This window comes from Nerophis lumbriciformis, linkage group LG14, assembly GCF_033978685.3.
Source record: "Nerophis lumbriciformis linkage group LG14, RoL_Nlum_v2.1, whole genome shotgun sequence".
Taxonomy (NCBI): Eukaryota; Metazoa; Chordata; class Actinopteri; order Syngnathiformes; family Syngnathidae; genus Nerophis; species Nerophis lumbriciformis.
The window spans coordinates 32,641,424-32,667,316 of NC_084561.2; the positions used below are offsets into that span (position 1 = coordinate 32,641,424).

Below are 25,893 nucleotides of genomic sequence, written 5' to 3' on the forward strand. Positions count from 1 at the left end.
CGCTGGGCCTTTCGGATGACCACAGTTGTATTTTGGGTCCAGGAGATGTCAGCAGATATGAGGGTGCTGAGGAACTTGAAGGAGCTGACTCTCTCCACCTCCTCGTCGTTGATGTAGAGGGTGGCTGTGCCTGCAGTGTTTTTCCTGAAGTCAAAGATGAGTTTCTTGGTTTTTGTTGTGTTCAGTGCCAGATTATTCACTGAACACCATGCTGATAGTTTCAGGACCTCATCTCTGTATGCAGACTCATCCCCCCCTGTAATGGGACCCACCACCGTTGTGTCATCGGCGAATTTGATTATGGTGTTCTCCGGGTAGGCTTGACTACAGTCATGGGTGTAGAGGGAATAGAGCAAAGGGCTCAGCACACAGCCCTGTGGAGAGCCATGCTGAGTGTGCGGGAGGAGGAGAGATGGGGGTCGAGTTTCACTGTCTGAGGTCGGTTGGTCAGGAAGTCCTTAATCCAAAGACAGGTGGGTGTGGGGAGGCCTAAGTCCAGCAGTTTGGTGACCAGGATGTCTGGAATGATGGTATTGAAGGCGGAGCTATAGTCGATGAAAAGCATCCTGACATAGCTCCCCCGGTGTTCCAGGTGGCTCAGTGCCGAGTGGAGAGCCATGGTTATGGCGTCGTCCGTGGATCTGTTTGCCCCGTAGGCAAACTGCTGCGGGTCTAGGGTGGGGGGGGGGCAAACTTGAATGTGGTGTAGGACCAGCCTCTCGAAGCATTTCATGATGACAGGTGTGAGTGCTACTGGGCGATAGTCATTGAGGTTGTTTGTGGCAGCTTTCTTTGGTACCGGTATAATTTTGGCGGATTTAAGGCAGGGTGTGATGAGTGCCTGTGCCAAGGAAAGGTTGAAGAGGACGGTGATAATGTAGGAGAGCTGGTCAGCACATGCTTTGAGCACCTTCCTGGGTACACAGTCTGGACCAGCCGCTTTCCTGGGGTTCACTGCCTTGAGCACCCGCCTGACCTCGTGCTCCTCAATAGTGAGTGTGGGAGTGCTGGGAACTGGGGGGGTTGGGAGGGCTGGGGGTGGTGTGGTTGTGACTGTTTGTGATGTCTCAAAGCGAGCAAAGAAGCAGTTCAGCTCCTCTGCCAGTGATACATACCAGTCCCGGGTTGCTGCGTCCCAGCCTTTAGTTTGAACTTTAGAGAAGGTCATACCTGTCAACGATGTGTGCAATTCTGGTTCATCCTGAAATTTCTCCCCCAAGCTGAATATCCCAAAATTTTTGTGAGGAGTATATTTCTATGATACAAGTAGTATACAATAGATAGAGTTACTGGCATTAAATATAAATTATGATATTAATAGTATTCACAATACATTTTTTTTTTTTTTTTTTTAGTCGAACATTAAGCCTTGTTTTTGTCTCCTTAATAGATCTCCTTTGAATTGGCTGAGTACACTGCAAATGTGGATGGCGTGGGCACACTTCGTCTTTTGGATGCTATAAAGACGTGCGGTCTGACCAACAGTGTCAGGTTTTATCAGGCCTCCACCAGTGAATTGTACGGCAAAGTTCAGGAGATCCCACAGAAGGAAACCACACCGTTTTATCCTCGCTCACCTTACGGTACTGTACTCATGTTCAATGTATAGCATGTATTCTGTAGAAACGTACAGTCATGTAGATTGTCTATTGTATATTTTTTACTGTTCAGAGAGTTGACTATGACCATGTTCAGAAACAATTCAGCAAAGACTGTTTTTAAAAAAAATGGGTGTGATTATGGTAGAGAAAGAGAGAGAGCGCGAGAGAAAAGAGGTAGGCTTTAGGGTTTGGGCAGCTTTTTAGCTCTCCACACACCCTGAGGTTAAATGTCTATCTAAAGACTGGTGTGGTTCTTGCTGAAACAAAGACATATTTGTATCCACAACATCCAGCACTCGTTTTCAATATGTTGATGCACACACACGCGCACACACACACACACACACACACACACACACACAGTCCAAGAGCCAAGACCTCAAAATTGGCCCCCCAGCAATCGAACAGGTGTGCAATTTTTAGTTAGTTTTTTTGACTTGTTGGACATCTGCAGTGAACAGTTTGGCATGATAACCATGTAGCTTAGTAGTGTGCTTTGTGCGTTGAATAGGTGGACAGGTTAAGTGGAAGCTTGAAAACTATGTATAGTGCTTGTTCGGCATTTTTTTGTTTGTTGACCACTAATAGTGCCTAAATCTATTCAAGAATGTTTTTCCCTTTTATCAAGTCCCTACTATAATAATAACAGACTCACTTCAGGAATATGGGAATGGAAATATGCTAAAAATTAAAACGTACACTAGAAATACATTTTTAGAGTGTTTTACATTTCATGCAATAACAAGAACAAACAACAATAACATCTGCTTTATACAATTAACATAAATAAAATAGCTTGTTCCTTCTGTCACAAATAAGGTGGAGCACACTGCCAGTGCAGTATTTTCAGTCTTGCAGGTTGCGACAAACATCAGACCCCCATTTCAGTCCTCAGTACCAGAGTCAGTCAGGTCTGCATCTGTGATCATGTCATGTTGATCGCAACTGGACTGCTTGGTTTGTCTTAGAAGACGTTTCGTCTCTCATCCAAACAGGTTTCATTAATTTAGGCTCATAGACTTAGATTGGTCGGATAGAATAGAATAGAAAGCCTTTATTGTTCTTATACACATTATAATGAGATTTGGAGAGCAGATCCTTAGTGCAGACATAACTAGCACAAGTAAAAGTATACATACACAGTATAACACAGCATAACAACACAGGCAGGTAACCAGAGAATAAGTAGTGTGAGTCTCAAGGATCAGTGCAAAAAAAACGGTTTACATTAGTGCAAATGTGCATTGAGTATAGGGACTGCTTTGGGGAGGAAGCTGTCCCTGAGTCTGTTTGTTTTGTCCCGTATGGACCTGAAGTGCCTACCAGAGGCAACAGGTTGAAAAGATGGGAGCCATGGTTGGTGATGTCTTTGGAGATGTTTCTGTCCCTGCTGGGACAACAGGAGTCAAATCAAAGAGGGCAAGGAGATTTTTTGTGCAGTTTTTGCTACCCTCTGCAGTCTGTTCCTGTCGGTCTCCGTGCAGCTGGAGTGCCACACAGTTACTGTGTAGGTCAGCGGGTTCTCAATTGGGGAACAGTAGAAGGTCACAAACAGCTGGGTGTCTAGTCGTACATTTCTGAGCACCCTTAGGAAATATAACCGCGACTGTGCCTTCTTGACCAAAGCAGAGGTGTTGGTTGTCCAGGAAACGTCTGCAGAAATATGGACACCTAGAAATGAGAAGGGCTGGACTTGCTCCACGCATTCACCATTAATGTACAATGGGGCAAGGGCGGCTTTGTTACGCCTGAAGTCCAAGATGAGTTCTTCTGTCTTGGAGATGTTTAGTGCCAAATTTTTCAACTTACACCACTCACCCAGTTTCAGGACTTCATCTCTGCAGGTCGCCTTATTTCCCTCTGTAATCATCCCCACTACCGTTGTCGTCAGCAAATTTGATAATGATGTTCTCTGGGTGGGTGGGATTGAAGTCAGATGTGTATATTTCCTAAGTTGCCACTTATGTATAAAATACTAAACGTTCTAGCTCCATCCTATCTTGCTGATTGTATTGTACCATATGTCCTGGCCAGAAATCTGCATTCTAAGAACTGCGACTTATTAGTGATTCCCAGAGCCCAAAAAATGTCTGCGGGCTTTAGAACGTTTTCTATTCGGGCTCCAGTACTCTGGAATGCCCTACCAGTAACCGTTGGAGATGCTACCTCAGTAGAAGTATTTAAGTCCCATCTTAAAACTCATTTGTGTACTCTAGCCTTTAAAAACACCTCTTTTTTTAGACCAGTTGATCTGCTGTCTCTCTTTTTTTGCTCTGCCCCCCTCTTCTGCATAGAGAAATTATCAGGTGACCATGGATCAGCCTCCACGGATGAAGCCCTAGCTGTTCGAAGTCAGGACTGAGGATGGACCACTCCTCTTTGCATCAGTTGGTGATTCATCCATTCAAGATGATCCCATGCTGGTTTCCCAATGGACTGGACTTTCACATGAAGTCGGGACCTAGTCTGGACCACTCCTTATGCATCAGTCGGTGACGTCTCTGCGCCTCAACGTGTCTACATGCAAGTGGATCCCCTGCTGTCCCCACCGTGGACTGGACTCTCACATTATTAACTCTATCCACTCAGCATCCGTTGCACTGGTCACCCAGGGGGGGATCTCCACATCTGCGGTCCTTTCCGAGGTTTTTCATTGTTCCCATTGGGTTGAGTTTTTTTTTTCCCCTGATGTAGGACTGAACCGAGGATGTCGTTGTGGCTTGTGCAGCCCTTTGAGACATTTGTGATTAAGGGCTATATAAGTAAACTTTGATTGATTGATTAACCTGGAGGAAAGTGTGGGCCACGAAAGGACAAAGTTTGAGCTTGAGGATTGTCAGCGCATAGCCACCATCTGAATCAGATCCCTGCTGTACCCCCAAATTGCAAACCAGGAGGTTTGCGGTCAGCTTAGGTACCAAGGGAATTGAATGCCTCATGAACAATTTGGCATGACTCAGGGCTAATCACCCTGCCACCTCTAGTGGGGGTGCATAGTTGAAAAGGGCCAAAACATCCTATGAGCCAAATGAACCCCACTGGCGATGCGTTCCAAATTTCAATTCCTAAAATCAACCTACCCAGGAAGTTTCCACTTAACTATTCACTAATGAACTTTTGTCCGTGCTTGCACAAGGGATAGCAACATCTTATCCCGTGTTTTCAAAATTGTCTTCTGTCAGATAAAAGCACGAACACCTTTATTTATTCTACTATTGTTTTTTGGATATAAAAATAATTGTATGTCCTTAGTTACTGAAATGATTAGCTCCTTAAATGCAAGTCTGATATACAGTTACATATTGTACAAACATGCTTGTAAAGTAAAACACAAATTGTATGTATCTTTAAGGTGCAGCTAAATTGTATGCCTATTGGATTGTGGTGAACTTCAGAGAGGCCTACAACATGTTTGCCGTCAACGGGATCCTCTTTAACCATGAGAGTCCAAGGAGAGGTGAGAGACTTCTTGCAGTCATTACATTGTTTTTTTTGTTTTTTTGTGTGAAATGATTTTAGGCCCTGTTTACACTAAGTGTATCCAGGGTAAATCCCACCTAGCCTTATCCTTGTCCACACACACACACACAATTGTCGTTTAAGACCCCCTCCGTCAGCCGGCGCAACGCAACCTACTACGCATTCGCGGAAAATGTGCACGTCATAGTTACCTCCAGTGTTGCTTTGTGTGCAAGTTCTTAAATTTAACTTATCTGAACAATATTCAGTGTTGTGGTATTTTAATTAACTGGAATCCAGTGTGCTGTGGGGCCATATTGTAGTGAATCACACCTGAGCCATCATAAGTTAATCAAATCTTTATTGGACAAGAAAGTACACTATGTGACAAAGAACATTTGACAACAATCAAATGACAGTCACTGACCAGATATCTACATCTGGTCAGGACACTCCTCACTCTTTTGCCTTCACCTTCATTGTCCATTCGTTTTTGGTGACTATTATATACTTTATGCGCCACACCTGCTGTTTGTGGTTTGGGCTCTCTGGTTGGCTGGGGCCAGACTCTGGCTCCCACACACACTGGGAGTCAAATATAATGGACATACAAATACACATACGGTATACTCACACTGCAATGAGGTGGCGACTTGTCCAGGGTGTACCCCGCCTTCCGTACATACATACATACATACATCAAATATTTTGTCTTTGTAGTGCATTCAATTGAATATGGGTTGAAAAGGATTTGCAAATCATTGTATTCCGTTTATATTTACATCTAACACAATTTCCCAACTCATATGGAAACGGGGTTTGTCTATAAATATGTCCATCCATTAATCCATCCATCTATTTTGTACCGCGTGTCTTTTTTGGGGTTGCGGGGGGTGCTGGAGCCTATCTCAGCTGCATTCGGGCGGAAGACGCAGTACACCCTGGACAAGTCGCCACCTCATCCCAGGGCCAACACAGATGGACAGACAACATATACACTCACATTCACACACTAGGGCCAATTTAGTGTTGCCAATCAGCCTATCCCCAGGTGCATGTCTTTGGAGGTGGGAGGAAGCCGGAGTACTCGGAGGGAACCCACACAGTCACGGAAAGATTCTGAGTCCAGGATCAAACTCAGGACCTTTGTATTGTAAGGCACATGCACTAACCCCTGGTCCACCGTGCTGCCTATGTGTGTATGTATGTATATAAATATGGTAACACTTTAGTATGGGGAACCTATGCACCATTAATTAGTTGCTTATAAGCATGCAAATTAGTAACATATTGGATCTTAATTAGTCTTTATTAAGTATGTATGAATGCCTTATTCTGCATGGCCTTATTATACAACAAGTAAGCCATTAACTAAGAGTCTTCCCTCAATAACTTCAGAATTATTGCTTATTAGTAACCCTAACCCTAACCCTTATATGTTCCCCTAGTGTCCAAATAACTCTTACCATATTAGACTTCCTGCTTACCGTACGTCTTTTCTGCTGAGATTTTATTAAATCTTACTAAAGCAGTCAGTGTAACAATCTACATTTTATGTTATCAATACAGTCAATCGTAATTCAAACACGGAAGTAAAACTTCACCTCTCTGCAAGCGGCAACGCGTGCCAGCAGGTAGTTGCATCACTTTATTTGTTTAGCAAATGCAATGTTTTCAAGCCAAGCAGTTGCTTCCTGTTCTGCAGTGTGGTTGCTACAGTGATTGAAGATAAAATAGTATTTTCTTGGTGGTATAATGACTTGCCCTGACTTTGAACATGGGATTTGGATTTCCATATTGTACCCTTTTCTGATTGCTGTTTACGAGCTTGTGGCTCAACAGTAACTGAACGCCATTATATTTCCCTACGCTACGGAATGGACCAAGGGTCAAAAAGGAGTCAGGAGTCATGCGCGTTAATCGCATGTTGAAAAAATTTGCACCGGTAAATGAATTCATATTCAACACGTTATTATCGTGTTCAATTTGACTGTCCTAATGTCAATATTCATGTCTTTATGTGTTGTCTGTTTTTGTTTTATTTAGGATCCAATTTTGTGACACGCAAGATCAGCCGATCAGTTGCAAAGATCCACCTGGGCCAACTTCAAAGTTTCAGTCTGGGCAACTTGGATTCAAAGAGGGATTGGGGCCATGCCAAAGACTACGTGGAGGTAAAATGTGCAAAAAACATATATTGTAAATTGTAAGACCAGAGAAACATACACAAACGCCCTTTGCCCAAGGTGGAATAGCTCAGGTTGTAGAGTAGTCCTCTTCCAACCGAAATATTGTTTGTTTGACCTTCAGTCTCCCCACCTTGTCACCATGTCGAAATATACTTGAGCAAGATACTGAAGTCCTATTAAGATGAAGACTCTCGTTTTCAAAGGAGTTTTGCAATAAACTTTCATACACCAGTGTGTTTGGCACTGGGAACAAGGTGTGTGAATTGTCTTGCCCAAGGACAGCAGTAGTAACAAGGATGGCGGCAGCTGGATTTGTACCTGGAACCTTTACGTTTCTGGACAACCGCTCCACCATCTGAGCCACGCCACACCGCCCCAGTTGTTTGCTTTATGTGGGGTAGCAGTCATGATTAGTTTTCATTTTGAGCAAGTAAGAAAATATTGTGGGAAGAACACACTTCTGCTTACACAACACCTGTGTGTTATTTTTCTGAATCTGCTATTGTCCAAGCCATTTAATATTTGTAAAAAAGCTTTTGTTGCTATCTAGCATTAACTTGTTCAGCTCAAAATAGTCCTAAATGCTGACAAAAACCAAACTGATGGTGTTTTACAACCCAAAGAGGGTGTCAATTGATCACTCCATTGTCCACTCTTCAACTTTATATGTGATTCGTGTGTATAAAGTGATATTGATTGACAATTCCCTCACTCTTTCAACAATATGTTGAAAAACTGGTAAAAAAAAAACAAAAACTGAGATTGGGGTTTTACTTTGAAATAAGATGTTTGTTTTTTTTCAAGTTTTTTTTTTCTGCCACTTTTCTCTCTGTTTAATTATGGCAGTGTTTCTCAAATAGTGGGTCAAGGCCCCCTTTGGTTTGCAGTGAGGTTCAACATTGCGACCATCATGAGAGATATTCATTATTTATGTCTACACTTTCGTATTTATGTCAGAATAATACACAAGTCTGCAGCTAGGTAGCAGCAATGTTCAATCTACTCAACAGGCTCCCTTTTCTGCTTAGTCAAAGTAGTAAGCACAAACATGTACAGGGCTAAAAGAAGTGGAAAGATGAAGATTTATGACAGGAGTGAAATGAAAAAAGGACAAGTCAGCAGCAAAAAAAAAACAAGTGAAGACAACCACAATGAAAAACCCTGTAACACAATGAACCGTAACAACAATAGAAATGAGGAACGACCGGTGTGACCAAAGAACCACCATCACATGTTATGTAGACCACAAGGAAATGTTTTCAATTAAGAAAAAAATGTAATACTATGATCCCTTTAATGCACCCTATTTGTATGAAATTAGACCTGACTAGACCCGCTCATCGACAGTGCGCCTTATAATCCGGTGCGCCCTATGGTCCGGAAAGTATGATAACTCTGTTTTATAATTAATTCATGGTCAGTGCTATTGCTTATGATATGAAAAAAAAAAAAAGAACCATAAAATCGCTTACTTTTTTGGGAATGCGAACTGTAAGTAGTTCTTATCATAAATTTGAGTATCTCTCCAATAGTATGTAGTTATGGGGGCAGTATTGGCCTTACCAATATCGATACTAAAAGTTTTTACTTGATATATTTAAAATGTATGATTTTTCGTTTAAATTTTAATCACAATTATAATCAGTAACTAAAAAAAAACTTGAAGGCAGTGTAACAATAGCAACTAGATATTTAAACAATTTCATTATTCTTGTTTATTTCCTACAATACAAAGTCTGTAGTGCACTACAACTAAACAAAAAATACTACTATTTACTACTACTACTACTATTCTACTACTTAGATAAATAATTTGAATTTTGCCCTCAAAGTCCACTCGTATCCAGGGACTTATTCCGTTAACATTAACAAAAACGACAAATAAAATAGGTATCAATCAAACGCTGATAATCAATCAATCAATCAATCAATGTTTATTTATATAGCCCTAAATCACAAGTGTCTCAAAGGGCTGCACAAGCCACAACGACATCCTCGGTACAAAGCCCACATAAGGGCAAGGAAAAACTCACCCCAGTGGGACGTCGATGTGAATGACTATGAGAAACCTTGGAGAGGACCGCATATGTGGGTAACCCCCCCCCTCTAGGGGAGACCGAAAGCAATGGATGTCGAGTGGGTCTGACATAATATTGTGAGAGTCCAGTCCATAGTGGATCCAACATAATATTAAGAGTCCAGTCCATAGTGGGGCCAGCAGGACACCATCCCGAGCGGAGACGGGTCAGCAGCGCAGAGATGTTCCCAGCCGATGCACAGGCGAGCGGTCCACCCCGGGTCCCGACTCTGGACAGCCAGCACTTCATCCATGGCCACCGGACCTGTGCCCCCCCCCCCCCTCCACAAGGAACAGGGGAGCAAAGGAGAAAAGAAAAGAAACGGCAGATCAACTGGTCTAACAGGGGGGCTATTTAAAGGCTAGAGTATACAAATGAGTTTTAAGATGGGACTTAAATGCTTCTACTGAGGTAGCATCTCTAATTGTTACCGGGAGGGCATTCCATAGTACTGGAGCCCGAATAGAAAACGCTCTATAGCCCGCAGACTTTTTTTGGGCTCTGGGAATCACTAATAAGCCGGAGTTCTTTGAACGCAGATTTCTTGCCGGGACATATGGTACAATACAATCGACAAGATAGGACGGAGCTAGACCATGTAGTATTTTATACGTAAGTAGTAAAACCTTAAAGTCACATCTTAAGTGCACAGGAAGCCAGTGCAGGTGAGCCAGTATAGGCGTAATATGATCAAACTTTCTTGTTCTTGTCAAAAGTCTAGCAGCCGCATTTTGTACCAACTGTAATCTTTTAATGCTAGACATAGGGAGACCCGAAAATAATACGTTACAGTAGTCGAGACGAGACGTAACGAACGCATGAATAATGATCTCAGCGTCGCTAGTGGATAAAATAGAACGAATTTTAGCGATATTACGGAGATGAAAGAAGGCCGTTTTAGTAACACTCTTAATGTGTGACTCAAAGGAGAGAGTTGGGTTGAAAATAATACCCAGATTCTTTACTGATTCGCCTTGTGTAATTGTTTGGTTGTCAAATGTTAAGGTGGTATTTTTAAATAAATGTCGGTGTTTAGCAGGACCGATAATCAGCATTTCCGTTTTCTTGGCGTTGAGTTGCAAGAAGTTAGCGGACATCCATTGTTTAATTTCATTAAGACACGCCTCCAGCTGACTACAATCCGGCGTGTTGGTCAGCTTTAGGGGCATGTAGAGTTGGGTGTCATCAGCATAACATTGAAAGCTAACACCGTATTTGCGTATGATGTCGCCTAGCGGCAGCATGTAAATACTAAAGAGTGCAGGGCCAAGAACCGAACCCTGAGGAACTCCGCACGTTACCTTAACATAGTCCGAGGTCACATTATTATGGGAGACGCATTGCATCCTGTCAGTAAGATAAGAGTTAAACCACGACAAAGCTAAGTCTGACATACCAATACGTGTTTTGATACGCTCTAATAAAATATTATGATCGACGGTATCGAAAGCAGCGCTAAGATCAAGAAGCAGCAACATAGATGACGCATCAGAATCCATCGTTAGCAGTAGATCATTAGTCATTTTTGCGAGGGCTGTCTCCGTAGAGTGATTTGCCCTGAAACCGGATTTGAAAGGTTCACAGAGATTGTTAAACACTAAGTGTTCATTTAGCTACTGTGCGACAATTTTTTCGAGGATTTTCGAAATAAAGGGAAGGTGGGACACCGGTCGGTAGTTTACCATGAGGTCAGGATCAAGGTTAGGTCTTTTGAGCAGAGGATGAATAACCGCTTTCTTGAATGCTAGGGGAACAGTGCCAGAGGAAAGTGACAAGTTTATAATATTTAGCACTGATGGACCTAATAATACAAAAAGCTCCTTGATAAGTTTCCCAGGAAGTGGGTCAAGTAAACATGTTGTTTGTTTTATCCCACTTACACGCCGTAATAGTTCCTCTAATGTTATTTCATCAAAAAGAGAGAGACTATTTTGTATTGCAGTATCCGTCGTAGATACAGTTGTATCTGTGTTAATAAAACCCAGTTGTAGCTGGGATGCGTTGTCTTTAATTTCCTTTCTAATGAGTTAAATTTTCTTATTAAAGAAATTCATAAAGTCATCTGCCGAGTGGGTGGAGCTATTGGGAGGAGTCCCTTGTTGGGTTAGCGATGCTACTGTACTAAACAAAAATTTAGGGTCGTTTTTGTCGAGGCGGATGAGATTTGAGTAATATTTAGCTTTAGCTAAGGTAAGCATGCGTTTATACGATATTAAACTATCACTCCATGCTTGATGGAAAACCTCAAGCTTGGTCGCGCGCCATTTGCGTTCCAACTTTCTACATGATAATTTATGAGCTCTGGTTTCTTCTGTAAACCATGGGGTGCGCCTTTTAGGGGCCCTTTTTTGTTTTAGCGGTGCTATACTATCAATGGTTTTGCGCAGGGCATTGTCAAAGTTGTTAGTTAGGTTATCAATAGAGCCGACATAATTTGGGAATGGTGCCATTACCGAAGGCAGTAGGTCAGCAAGAGTCATCGTTGTGGCAGCATTAATGTTGCGGCTGCTATAGCAGTTATTATTATTATTACTTTGTTGACAATGAGTCAGGACTTCAAATTTTATAAGGTAATGATCGGACATTACTTTAGTATACGGGAGTACCATAATAATAATAAGATAAGCGTACTCCTGGCCGCAACAGTGTGGACACATCAACAGCACAACCGTTGCTGTCATATTATCATCTCACAAAACTAGTTCATTTCCTTTTGATGGCTGGTTACTTTCTGCTGTAAAACACTTCCATCTAAACGTCTGTTAAAGCGAACCTAAGCACTTTCTTTTCATTTGTTTTAAGCTAGCTTAGCATGTTTTCTTGTTGCCTAACATTGCATAAAGTTTATAAATTAATTAGTATTTTATTTGAAGGGAGTAAGTAGTTGATTCCCTACCGATCGGCATGCGAGACCGATTATGTGCCCATGAAGCACATAAAAAACGCATACTAGTCTGGTTCAATATTGCATATCTCTTGTAATGTAATGGAAATGTAATTCATAAAAAGTATTCATTATATGTTTACAGTTAGTAGTAGCAGGTACTAACTTTTTTAGGCAGTCTCAATTACCGACAGTATTAAGAGTAGAGGACGCACTGACGTTTTCGCCACTTCTGGTTGGTTCACTCCAGGTTTTGGAGCGGATCAAAACCTCCACATTCATATAAAATTGCTGATTGTGTAAATGTTTCTGCATATTGGTAGTTTGTTGTACTTTGGGTGAAATATCAGCTTTGCATGAGTTGCAAATTGCCCTATTGCCCTGGGTTGCAATCACGTGACTAGACTAGACTACGTTTACAATGCAAAGTAGCCCAAACCAGATTTTTTTTAGATCTGATTTTTTCCAGCTGACTGTTTACACCGCAAGTGAAATGTGATTTTTATCAGACTCCAGTGTAAACGCGCACAGGCCCCAATGTGGCCTCAATGTGGCCTCGACGTCACTTGTATACACACTTCGATAAAGTGAAAACAAAGGAAGTTGACCGGGAGGAAGTCGCAACACCTTAAAAATTAGTGTTATTTACGTTAAAGTAATTGAAAGCAATATAATGTATGAATGGATGTATATAGTTTAATATATTTGGGAGGGTTTTAATCATTTTATGGCTGATAAGTAGAGGATACACGGACATCAGCATTGTTCTACGGGAGCTTTATTTTTCAACTCACATGTAAGCAAATAAGCCACAGTGTCAATTGCGGTCTTTCAACAATAGCTTTTACTTCAAAATCAAAATATATATTCATATATTACAGAACCCAAAACCAGTGAATTTGGCACGTTGTGTAATTCGTAAATAAAAACAGAATACAATGACTTGCAAATCCTTTTCAACTTATATTCAATTGAATAGAGTTTGAACCGAGAAACTTTTTTTTTTTTTTTTTTTTTTAAACAATCATATTAGAATTGAATGGCAGCCACACATTGCAAAAAAGTTGGCACAGGGGCATTTTTACCACTGTGTTACATGGCCTTTCCTTTTAACAACACTCAGTAAACGTTTGGGAACTGAGGAGACACATTTTTGAAGTGGAATTATTTCCCATTCTTGCTTGGTGTACAGCTTAAATTGTTCAACAGTCCGGGGTCTCCGTTGTGGTATTTTAGGCTTCATTTTGCTCCACATATTTTCAATGGTAGACAGGTCTGGACTACAGGCAGGCTAGTCCAGTACCCGCACTCTTTTACTATGAAGCCACACTGTTGTAACACGTGGCTTAGCATTGTCTTGCTGAAGTAAGCAGGGGCGTCCATGATAACCTTGCTCGGATGGCAACATATGTTGCTCCAAAACCTATATGTACCTTTCAGCATTAATAGTGCCTTCACAGATGTGTAAGTTACTCATGCCTTGGGCACTATTACACCCCCATACATCACAAATGCTGGCTTTTGAACTTTTCGCCTATAACAATCCGGAATGTTTCTTTTCCTCTATGTTCCGGAGGACACAACAGTTTCCGAAAACAATTTGAAATGTGGACTCGTCAGACCACAGAGCACTTTTACACAATGCATTAGTCCATCTGAGGGATGGAAGGTCCATAATATCATCGCTTACGTGCAGTGATTTCTCCAGATTCTCTGAACCTTTTGATGGTATTGCGGACTGTACATGGTAAAATCCCTAAATTCCTTGCAATAGCTCGTTAAAAAATGTTCTTAAACTGTTTGACAATTTGCTCACATATTTTTTTCACAAAGTGGTGACCCTCGCCCCATCCTTTTTTGTGAATGACTGAGCATTTCAAGGAAGCTGCTTTTATACCCAATCATGTCACCCACCTGTTCCCAATTAGCCTTTTCACCTGTGGGATGTTCCGACTGTTTGATGAGCATTCCTCAACTTTCTCAGTCTTTTTTGCCACTTGTGCCAGCTTTTTTGAAACATGTTGCAGGCATCAAATTCCAAATGAGCTAATATTTGCAAAAAATAACAAAACTTTACCAGTTCGAACGTTAAGTATCTTGTTTTTGCAGTGTATTCAATTGAATATAAGTTGAAAAGGATTTGCATTGTATTCTGTTTTTATTTACGATTTACACAACATGCCGACTTCACTGGTTTTGTGTTTTGTATATACAGCCTATTATTTGCGCACTATTGATAAGTGATGCACTGAAAATTTGGTCGTTTTAAATGAAAACCGAAACTGAGTGTTGTGATGAAATGCCCATTTCCGCTGGCGACTGCGTCTTTCTGGCGCACGAATGACGTAGCCCTCCCGAAAAATCGAATTTGGTGTGCAATGTAAACGGTGTACTCGAGGCACTTCCGGGTTTCAGGCGATGGTCTAAATCCCCATTAGGCTATTTTTTATTTACCTGAATCAGTGCAGATTTGGGTGTATTTTGAAAGGTTTAGAGGCAGATATATAAGCAATAATGAACCTATTGTTTTAAATGAAATGGAATGGATTTTTACACTCTAAAGAAAAAAATATTTTTTAAACAATTTATCATCACCAACACGTTACTGTTCGTTACGACCTCACTTCATTTGGCACTTACGGTATTTAGAAAAAGAAAAGATTAGAGGCACATCACATATTTACATTTGAAGGGGTCCAGTAATTAAGCATTAATCAGTGAAAAAAATGGTATTACAGGGTTAACACTTAATGTATTTTTCAGACTATAAGCCGCACTTAAAATCCTTTCATTTTCTCAAAAATTGACAGTGCGCCTTAAAACCAGGTGCACCTAATGTACGGCATAATTCTGGTTGTACTTACTGACCTCAGAGCAATTTCATTTGGTACATGGTGTAATGATAAGTGTGACCAGTAGATGGCAGTCATACATAAGAGATATGTGTAGACTGCAATGTAAACAACACCAAAACTTTAAATGTTCCATTGAGAATAAAGAACATTACACATGGCGCTCAAAAATCTGTCAAAATGTTTTTAGTATGACTTCGGTAAGCTATGAAGCCGCACCGCTTGATGGATTGTCGGCATATTAAACATGAGTATTGTTATGGTGCGTGTATAACGACCGCAAAATGGCACCCATTAGCAGACATATTATCTGGCGTTTTGTTTCGCAATATTATGCAAAGCCAACTTTTATTACCTTCTGGTACCTGCTGATGTGTATTTGGGATCTGCATAAGTCCTGAAAATGTGTGCGCGTCCGCCATTGTAGTCCGTGGCGACACTGTAGTCATAAGCTTCTTCTTTTTTTTTTACCTTCTTATGTGACATTCATCTTCCGCTTTTGCCATTTCTAATATAAAGGAGTGTAAAGTTCTTAATTATGTCTGTCAGTGGACTAGCTATCAAAGCTCTAAAATCTGTAGTGGGTTTACATAATTCACCCACCGAACTTTAGTTATTAGACGGTTCTGGTTGGACGGTTTTTCATGGGACACTTTTCCGGCATTGATGTTGCATTATTGAGTCACGGATGAGAAGATTCCTCCATTCATCCATTTTGCTGCTCCGTTATTGATTTAAGTAAAGTCTGAATGTCATTTAAACAGTTAGCTCCATCTTTTGAAACTTCTTCCACTCCGCTACACCGCTACAAAAGAGATGACGGAGAGAAAACGCTGCCGAAGGTGAGCCACGTAAATAAGACCGCCCACAAAATGACGGATCCTGAAGACACGCTCAGAAAGCTAATTGAAAATGATCTGTAAAACATTATCTATGCAACATTTTTACCAAAGAACCACCATTACATGTTATGTGGACCACAAGATAGTGTTTTCAATTTAGAAAAAAATCATGTGACCCCTTTAAGAAGGAAGAACTTCGCACTACTTTATACTACAAATGGCAACAGCGGAAGATGAATGTCCCATAAGAAGCTAGACAAAAACAAGAAGCTTATCGACTACGGTGTCTGCACGGACTACAATGGCGGACGCGCGCACATTTTCAGGACTTATGCAGATGTTAAATACACATCAGCAGGTACCAGAAGGTAAGAAAAGTTGGTTTTGCAAAATATTGCGAAACAAAACGCCAGATAAAATGTCTGCTAATAGGTGCCATTTTGCGGTCTTTATACACACACGATACTATACTGGTATGTTCAATGCACCGACAATCCATCAAGCTGTGCAGCTTCATAGCTTACCGAAGTTGTACTAAAAAACATGTTGACATATTTTTTTAGCGCTGTGTGTAATGTTCTATATTCTCAATGGAACATTTAAAGTTTTTGTGTTGTTTACTGCCGTCATCTTGTAGTTAACACTTATCTCTTATGTGTTATTACCATCTACTGGTCACACGTATCATTACACCATGTACCAAATAAAATTGCTTCAAGGTCGGTAAGCACAACCAGAATCATGCCGTACATCAGGCGCACCGGGTTATAAGATGCACTATCGAGTTTTGAGAAAATTAAAGGATTTTAAAGGCCTACTGAAACCCACTACTACCGCCCACGCAGTCTGATAGTTTATACATCAATGATGAAATCTTAACATTGCAACACATGCCAATACAGCCGGGTTAGCTTACTAAAGTGTAATTTTAAATTTTGCGCCAAATATCCTGCTGAAAATGTCTCGGTATGATGACGCCAGCGCGTGACGTCACAGATTGTGGAGGATATTTTGGGACAGCATGGTGGCCAGCTATTAAGTCGTCTGTTTTCATCGCACAATTCCACAGTATTCTGGACATCTGTGTTGGTGAATCTTTTGCAATTTGTTCAATGAACAATGGAGACAGCAAAGAAGAAAGCTGTAGGTGGGAAGCGGTGTATTGCGGCCGACTGCAGCAACACAAACACAGCCGGTGTTTCATTGTTTACATTCCCGGAAGATGACAGTCAAGCTTTACCACTGGCCTGTGGAGAACTGGGACAACAGAGACTCTTACCAGGAAGACTTTGAGTTGGATGTGCAGACACGGTACCGTGATTATGCATGCAGCTGTGGCTTCCAAACATTTGATCGCTTGCCCGTACGTGTGTGCCGCTATGTGCATGTAAAATACGTAACTTTGGGGACTTTGGGGAAATATATGTGCTGTATGAACTTTGGGGAGGTGAACGGTACTTTGGGCTGTGGGATTGAGTGTGTTGTGCAGGTGTTTGAGTTGTATTGGCGGGTTATATGGACGGTAGGGGGGAGGTGTTTGTTATGCGGTATTAATTTGTGGCATTTTAAATATAAGCCTGGTTGTGTTGTGGCTAATAGAGTATATATATGTCTTGTGTTTATTTACTGTTTTAGTCATTCCCAGCTGAATATCAGGTCCCACCCACCTCTCACAGCATCTTCCCTATCTGAATCGCTCCCACTGCCCTCTAGTCCTTCACTCTCACTTTCCTCATCTACGAATCTTTCATCCTTGCTCAAATTAATGGGGAAATCGTCGCTTTCTCGGTCCGAATCGCTCTCGCTGCTGGTGGCCATGATTGTAAGCAATGTGCAGATGTGAGGAGCTCCACAACCTGTGACGTCACGCTACTCGTCTGCTACTTCCGGTACAGGCAAGGCTTTTTTATCAGCGACCAAAAGTTGCAAACTTTATCGTCGATGTTCTCTACTAAATCCTTTCAGCAAAAATATGGCAATATCGCGAAATGATCAAGTATGACACATAGAATGGACCTGCTATCCCCGTTTAAATAAGAACATCGCATTTCAGTAGGCCTTTAAGTGCGCCTTATAGTCCGAAAAATGCGGTATATCAAATTTAAAAGTTTTTTCTAAACTGGTTTTCCAGACACAAAAGAAGATGATGACAGTTTTACAACCAATTGCTTTTCCTAGGCAAGGAAGACAAGGAGACAACTTTATTATGAAAGTTATTTGGTACCTTATTTTTCTTATGTTCCTGATGAACAATTATTTTCTCAAACACCTCACATCCTCCCCCATCCTACTCTTTATCGCCTTTTTTGTCTCTGTAAGTCTCTGAGATAGGCTCCAGCGCCCCCCGCGACCCCGAAGGGAATAAGCGGTAGGAAATGGATGGATGGATGGAAGTCTCCTCAGTCTATCCACAAATGGCCTATAGGGGACTCACCTCCTCCTACAACTACTCCATGTTTGCCGGTGGTCTTTTTCTGGACGGAAATTATTAATAGTATTCTACCCCCATATCCTTTACAATACTAGAATAGATGGTTGACAAAAATTACATCTGAGAACTAGGAAAGCCAAAAATATTTTTTTTTAAAAGTGCTTCAGGTGCTTCTATATGCACCTAACATGGGTCTCTATATACATATGCACAGAGTAGAAGACATTTGATAACAACTCTAACCATCTTCTATGTCCGAACAGACTGGTAACTCTTTCTGAGTTCTTCATGTAACCCCCACTTACCCTCACTCATCCTTTACTTCAGCAGTAAGAGGTCAGAGATTGCAAACTATTTCTCTAGGAAAAGAAGAACTGGTGTTTGAGGTCCAGTTTTCCAGCAACTAAATTCAGTCTGATTCTGCAGGGAGTTTGCTCCCACTCTCTCACTTGCACATCTGGCTGCTTATTTGGAGAAACAACAAGAATGTTTTCATATCCCAGGAGAAAAAAAGAACTCCAGAATGAAAACCACACACTTAACACAGAGATGCACACTGAGATCTCACACAGCCTGCTGTCTCATGTGCATTATTTAAATGTAAATATTTACATTAAAAAAGGAAAAAAACAAATGCATGTCCACACTTATTCTAAAAAGGTTGAGGTGTGTAGGGTGGGGTGGGGTGGGATCTGTTTTCATCCAAGCAATAGTGTGCTTCATACCCACGTTTTTGGAATTTTTTTTTTTTCATGTTTGAGTAGTGTAATACATGTAATGCATTGATGTATGCAAAAAAGGAAAGCATTTTAACATTAACAATAGGAAATGTAACTAAACAGTTATTTATCAGCCATTTAAACAGTGAACATTGAATATTACAGTGGTTCACTCATCGCATTTACAAAACCCAAAACCAGTGAAGTTGGCACGTTGTGTAAATGGTAAATAAAAACAGAATACATTGATTTGCAAATCCCTTTCAACCTATATTCAATTGAATAGATTGCAAAGACAAGATACTTAACGTTCGAACTGGAAAACTTTATTTTTTGCAAATATTAGCTCACTTGGAATTTGATGCCTGTAACATGTTTCAAAAAAGCCGGCAAAAGTGGCAAAAAAGACTAAGGAAGTTGAGGAATGCTCATCAAACACTTATTTGAAACATCCCACAGGTGAACAGGCTAATTGGGAACAGGTGTGTGCCATGATTGGGTATAAAAGGAGCTTCCATGAGATGCTCAGTCATTCACAAACAAGGATGGGGCGAGGGTCACCACTTTGTGAACAAATGCCTGAGCAAATTGTTTAAGAACAACATTTCTCAACCAGCTATTGCAAGGAATTAAGGGATTTCACCATCTACGGTCCGTAATATCATCAAAAGGTTCAGAGAATCTTAAGCTGTTGGTTTTCAGCCAATGAATGCCCGTGATCTTCGATCCCTCAGGCGGTACTGCATCAAAAAGCAACATCAGGACATCACCACATGGGCTCAGGAACACTTCAGAAAACCACTGTCAGTAACTACAGTTTGTCGCTACATCTGTAAGTGCAAGTTAAAACACTACTATGCAAAGCAAAAGCCGTTTATCAACAACACCCAGAAACGACGCCGGCTTCGCTGGGCCCGAACTCATCTAAGATGGACTGATACAAAGTAGAAAAGTTTTTCTGTGGTCTGATGAGTCTACATTTCAAATTGTTTTTGGAAAAGGTGGACGTTGTGTCCTCCGGACCAAAGAGGAAAAGAACCATCTGGATTGTTATAGGCACAAAGTTCAAAAGCCAGCATCTGTGATGGTATGGGGGTGTATTAGTGCCCAATTCATGAGTAACTTACACATCTGTGAAGGCACCATTAATGCTGAAAGGTACATACAGTTTGAACAACTTAAGCTATACATCAAGCAAGAATGGGAAATAATTCCACCTGAAAAGCTTAAAAAATGTGTCTCCTTAGTTCCCAAATGTTTACTGAGTGTTGTTAAAAGGAAAAGCCATGTAACACATTGGCAAAAATGCCCCTGTGCCAACTTTTTTGCAATATGTTGCTGCCATTAAATTCTAAGTTAATGATTATTAAGTTTCTCAGTTCGAACATTAAATAGCTTGTCTTTGCAGTATATTCAATTGAATATAGGTTGAAAAGGATTTGCAATTCATAGTATCTTGTTCTTATTTACAAATTACACAACGTGCCAACTTCACTGGTTTTGGGTTTTGTAGATTGTCACTGAAGGCATCGAAACTATGAATGAACACATGTGGAGTTATATACTTAACAAAAAAAGGTGAAATAACTGAAAACATCTTTTATACTCTAGTTTCTTCAAAATAGCCACCCTTTGCTCTGATTACTGCTTTGCACACGCTTGGCATTCTCTCAATGAGCTTCAAGCACACCTGTCAAGTGAAAACCATTTCAGGTGACTACCTCTTGAAGCTTTACCTCTTGACAGTTAGGATTGCTCGTTTGCATCAACACTTGTTTTTCTCACTACATTAGGGCGAAACCATCCTTGCCCAGGCACAATCTCCTGTTTTTTGTAGTATACATATTTGAGGTTTTGGCACCAGCCGCTGGACTAGATCTGACCAATCTAAGTCTATGAGCACAAACTGATGAAGCCTACTCGAATGAGCGGAAAAACGTCTTTTAAGACAAACCAAACAGTCCAGTTGCGATCATGTATGTTGCTATCTGCTATTTTTGTTAACAAACAATATTATTTTAACGTGATAACTAATAGTCATGGAAGAGTCGGTCGGGAGTGTCAAGTGGGGCTTCAGGGTGTAAGGTAAGATTTCAAAGTCCTATTATTGATTATAATAAGAAAGGAGAACAGCTGATGACTGATGTCAAGTTGATTTGTTAAGATGAATTTAATTTAATTTACTAATTATTTCATCATTGCTATTTTCTACTATAGGTGTTTTGGTTATGTTTTCAAGTCAAATGCTGATACAATACATCGCTCTCTACAAACCCCGTGTCCATATCAGTTGGGAAATTGTGTTAGATGTAAATATAAACGGAATACAATGATTTGAAAATCCTTTTCAACCCATATTCAATTGAATGCACTACAAAGACAAGATATTTGATGTTCAAACTCATAAACTTTTTTTTTTTTTTGCAAATAGTAATTTACTTAGAATTTCATGGCTGCAACACGTGCCAATGTAGTTGGGAAAGGGCATGTTCACCACTGTGTTACATGGCCTTTCCTTTCAACAACACTCAGTAAACGTTTGGAAACTGAGGAGACACATTTTTTAAGCTTCTCAGGTGGAATTCTTTCCTATTGTTGCTTGATGTACAGCTTAAGTTGCTCAACAGTCCGGGGGTCTCCGTTGTGGTATTTTAGGCTTCATAATGCGCCACACATTTTCAATGGGAGACAGGTCTGGACTACAGGAAGGCCAGTCTAGTACCCGCACTCTTTTACTATGAAGCCACGTTGATGTAACACGTGGCTTGGCATTGTCTTGATGAAATAAGCAGGGGCGTCCATGGTAACGTTGCTTGGATGGCAACATACTGTATGTTGCTCCAAAACCTGTATGTACCTTTCAGCATTAATGGCGCCTTCACAGATGTGTAAGTTACCCATGTCTTGGGCACTAATACACCTCCATACCATCACAGATGCTGGCTTTTCAACTTTGCGCCTATAACAATCCAGATGGTTATTTTCCTCTTTGGTATGGAGGACACGACATCCACAGTTTCCAAAAACAATTTGAAATGTGGGCTCGTCAGACCACAGAACACTTTTCCACTTTGTATCAGTCCATCTTAAATGAGCTCAGGCCCAGCGAAGCCGACGGGGTTTCTGGGTGTTGTTGATAAACGGTTTTCGCCTTGCATAGGAGAGTTTTAACTTGCACTAAACAGATGTAGCGGCCAACTGTAGTTACTGGCAGTGGGTTTCTGAAGTGTTCCTGAGCCCATGTGGTGATATCCTTTACATACTGATGTCGCTTGTTGATGCAGTACAGCCTGAGGGATCGAAGGTCACGGGCTTAGCTGCTTACGTGCAGTGATTTCTCCAGATTCTCTGAAACCTTTGATGATTTTACGGACCGTAGATGGTGAAATCCCTAAATTCCTTGCAATAGCTGGTTGAGAAAGTTTTTCTTAAACTGTTCGACAATTTGCTCACGCATTTGTTGACAAAGTGGTGACCCTCGCCCCATACTTGTTTGTGAATGACTGAGCATTTCATGGAATCTACTTTTATACCCAATCATGGCACCCATCTGTTCCCAATTTGCCTATTCACCTGTGGGATGTTCCAAATAAGTGTTTGATGAGCATTCCTCAACTTTATCAGTATTTATTGCCACCTTTCCCAACTTCTTTGTCACGTGTTGCGGCCATCAAATTCTAAAGTTAATGATTATTTGCAAAAAAAAAAATGTTTATCAGTTTGAACATCAAATATGTTGTCTTTGTAGCATATTCAACTGAATATGGGTTGAAAATGATTTGCAAATCATTGTATTCCGTTTATATTTACATCTAACACAATTTCCCAACTCATATGGAAACGGGGTTTGTATTAAGCAGCAGAATGTTGAGTGGGTTTTAAATCTCGGCTCTGTTGTGTGTGAAAGATAGTTTGAGACGCCAAGACTGCCTACCTTTTTCTTTTAATGGAGGTTTGGCAGGCAACCTTGTGGTGTGCATTACCGTCATCTACTAAAATGGAGTGTGAATCAAGATGGTACACTACTCTAAATTATTTTATTGAACCCTGTCTTTTTACAAGTGTATGTATTGCTTTGTATCCTACATGTTTAAAATGCAATCTTAAAATATCCTCCACTGTTATACTAACCAAATGCAATATTTTTTTTAAGTTGCAAGTGATGAATGCTTTTTTACTAATACGAAAAGAAACGTAAAACTGCATCAATATACTTAAAATAAAGATACATCAATAATTGATGTTTGATTGAATCTGAGCTCCTGAATCATAAGTGCAATCAAATTGTGATGTCCCCAAAGATTCCCATCTCTATATTTTCTGTTTGATTACAACAATCACACAGCCCTGTTTGATTTCCTTGTTTATTTCAATGAGCCATTTAGATTATTTTTGTCATAACCTCATTCAAGTAAATATATCTTCATCTTTCCTAGTTGTTTTTCTCCTCTAATTTACCACTACACTCCTGTGGACTTTGTATTACTCCTTACCTTTTCTTTCTTTAATCAAATTATACTGCCATTTATATTGACTCTGCCACGCATTTACCACACTTCCAGCTTTATTTATTTTAAAGATTGCCTAGTAAATTGCAATTAATTCCCCCCTAAAAACTGATAACTTGTCACCAATTATTTTATTCAAAACTATGTTTGGTTGGTTAGATTCAGGACTGATGAGATTGGTCAGCTTGGTCAGTCACGGCAAGTGGTGAATGGCAAAGTTTATTATCATGAAAAAAAGTGGATGGGGAAGTATATGCGTGAGAAATGTCAAGTGTGGTTAACTTGTTAGAAAGGGTTAACTTGTGTGACTGTGACACTCAAAGCGTGACGCTTGGCAGCCCTGACATATTTATTAGGGTAGTACGGTATACCGGTACTAATAAAGTATCGCGGTCCTAATGAATTCAAAACAGTACTATATACGGGCATGACGGCGCGCCATCGTTACGTCGTGACATTGCTGGTTTTACTAGCAGAGTAGCATGTTCGACAACGCACACGCACGGAGTATTTACAAGCAGACACAGGGTGTAGAAAGAAAGGGACAATGGACACATTTTGGCTTAAAAACTAACGATAAAGGTGAAGCAATAACACTGAAATGTCGCTCAGCAAGACATGTTTTAAAACATGGCTAGCTAGCGGCTAACATCCATCCGCAGTCGGCAGTGTTTTCGCTACTTCTAAATCACTTATCCTCGTCTCCATGGTGACAAAGTCAATTTCATACAAGTATCGTCTTTGCAGGACAAGGAATAGCTAAACATGCTTCACTACAACCCGTAGGAGGATACAATAGCTCACCGCAAACAGCTAGCTAGCGCCCCTAAAATGTAAATCAATGCCATGGGTGGATCTACACCATCAATGATTACATCAATATTTTTTATCTTCATACAATCTTTTTTCCTTTTTTTAAAATTGACTTGTCCAGGGTGTACACCGCCTCCCGTCCGAATGCAGCTGAGAAAGGCTCCAGCACGCCCCGCAACCCCAAAAGGGACAAGCGGTAGAAAATGGATGGATATTATGTTTATAAAGTCAGGAAATATGTCCCAGGACAGATGAGAACTTTAATTATCACCAATGTATGATCTTGTAACTACTTGGTATCTGATTGATATCCAAATATGTGGTATCATCTAAAACTAATGTAAAGCATCCAAACAACAGAATAATAAGTGATTATTATCAGTGTGTGAATGGGTGAATGTGGAAAATAGTGTCAAAGTGCTCCCACTCACTTACACACGTCCCTCACCCCACATATTGCCATTCTTAAAGGAGAACACACAGTTTATGGCCATCACAAAGCCAGAGATTAAGTGCTCAAGGCATTGAGTGCCACTGTATCAAATGACATTTAAACTAACTTGCACATTTCTAAATTTGTTGGCATTATTTGCCATGAAAGTGTAGATGTGGCGTTTTTTAACTGACTGATTATCTACGTATAGGTGAGAATAATCAATTCAATTTGCATGTGCATGTATGCCCTGGCACTCGATTATCATAATTTCATGACCGAAGCTAAAAACTTTTTAAATTTTTTTACTGAAATAAATACACCTACAACTTATTAAAAATAACTTTTTACATTTATTTACTGAAATAAATACACCTACAACTTATTAAATCATGCATGTATGCCCTGGCACTCGATTATCATAATTTCATGACCGAAGCAAAAAACTTTTTGCATTTTTTTACTGAAATAAATACACTTACAACTTCTAAATCACTTATCCTCGTCTCCACGGTGACAAAGTCAGTTTCATACAAGTATCGTCTTTGCAGGACAAGGAATAGCTAAACATGCTTCACTACAACCCGTAGGAGGATACAATAGCTCACCGCAAACACCTAGCTAGCGCCCCTAAAATGTAAATAAATGCCATGGGTGGATCTACACCATCAATGATTACATCAATATTTTTTATCTTCTTACAATCTTTTTTCCTTTTTTAAAAATTGACTTGTCCAGGGTGTACACCGCCTCCCGCCCGAATGCAGCTGAGAAAGGCTCCAGCACGCCCCGCAACCCCAAAAGGGACAAGCGGTAGAAAATGGATGGATATTATGTTTATAAAGTCAGGAAATATGTCCCAGGACAGATGAGAACTTTAATTATCACCAATGTATGATCTTGTAACTACTTGGTATCGGATTGATATCCAAATATGTGATATCATCTAAAACTAATGTAAAGCATCCAAACAACAGAATAATAAGTGATTATTATCAGTGTGTGAATGGGTGAATGTGGAAAATAGTGTCAAAGTGCTCCGACTCACTTACACACGTCCCTCACCCCACATATTGCCATTCTT

At 40.5% G+C, this 25,893-nt stretch overlaps 1 protein-coding gene across 1 annotated transcript in view; it reads left to right on the top strand.

The window, feature by feature from the left end:
* The window catches only part of gmds (GDP-mannose 4,6-dehydratase), a 203,075-nt gene that overhangs the window by 74,664 nt on the left and 102,518 nt on the right, over positions 1 to 25,893 (top strand). The window contains exons 5-7 of the mRNA XM_061975613.1: positions 1,391 to 1,583; positions 4,954 to 5,058; positions 7,107 to 7,234. Coding sequence (XP_061831597.1) covers positions 1,391 to 1,583; positions 4,954 to 5,058; positions 7,107 to 7,234 — 426 coding nt within the window. The remainder of the gene's footprint in view (positions 1 to 1,390; positions 1,584 to 4,953; positions 5,059 to 7,106; positions 7,235 to 25,893) is intronic.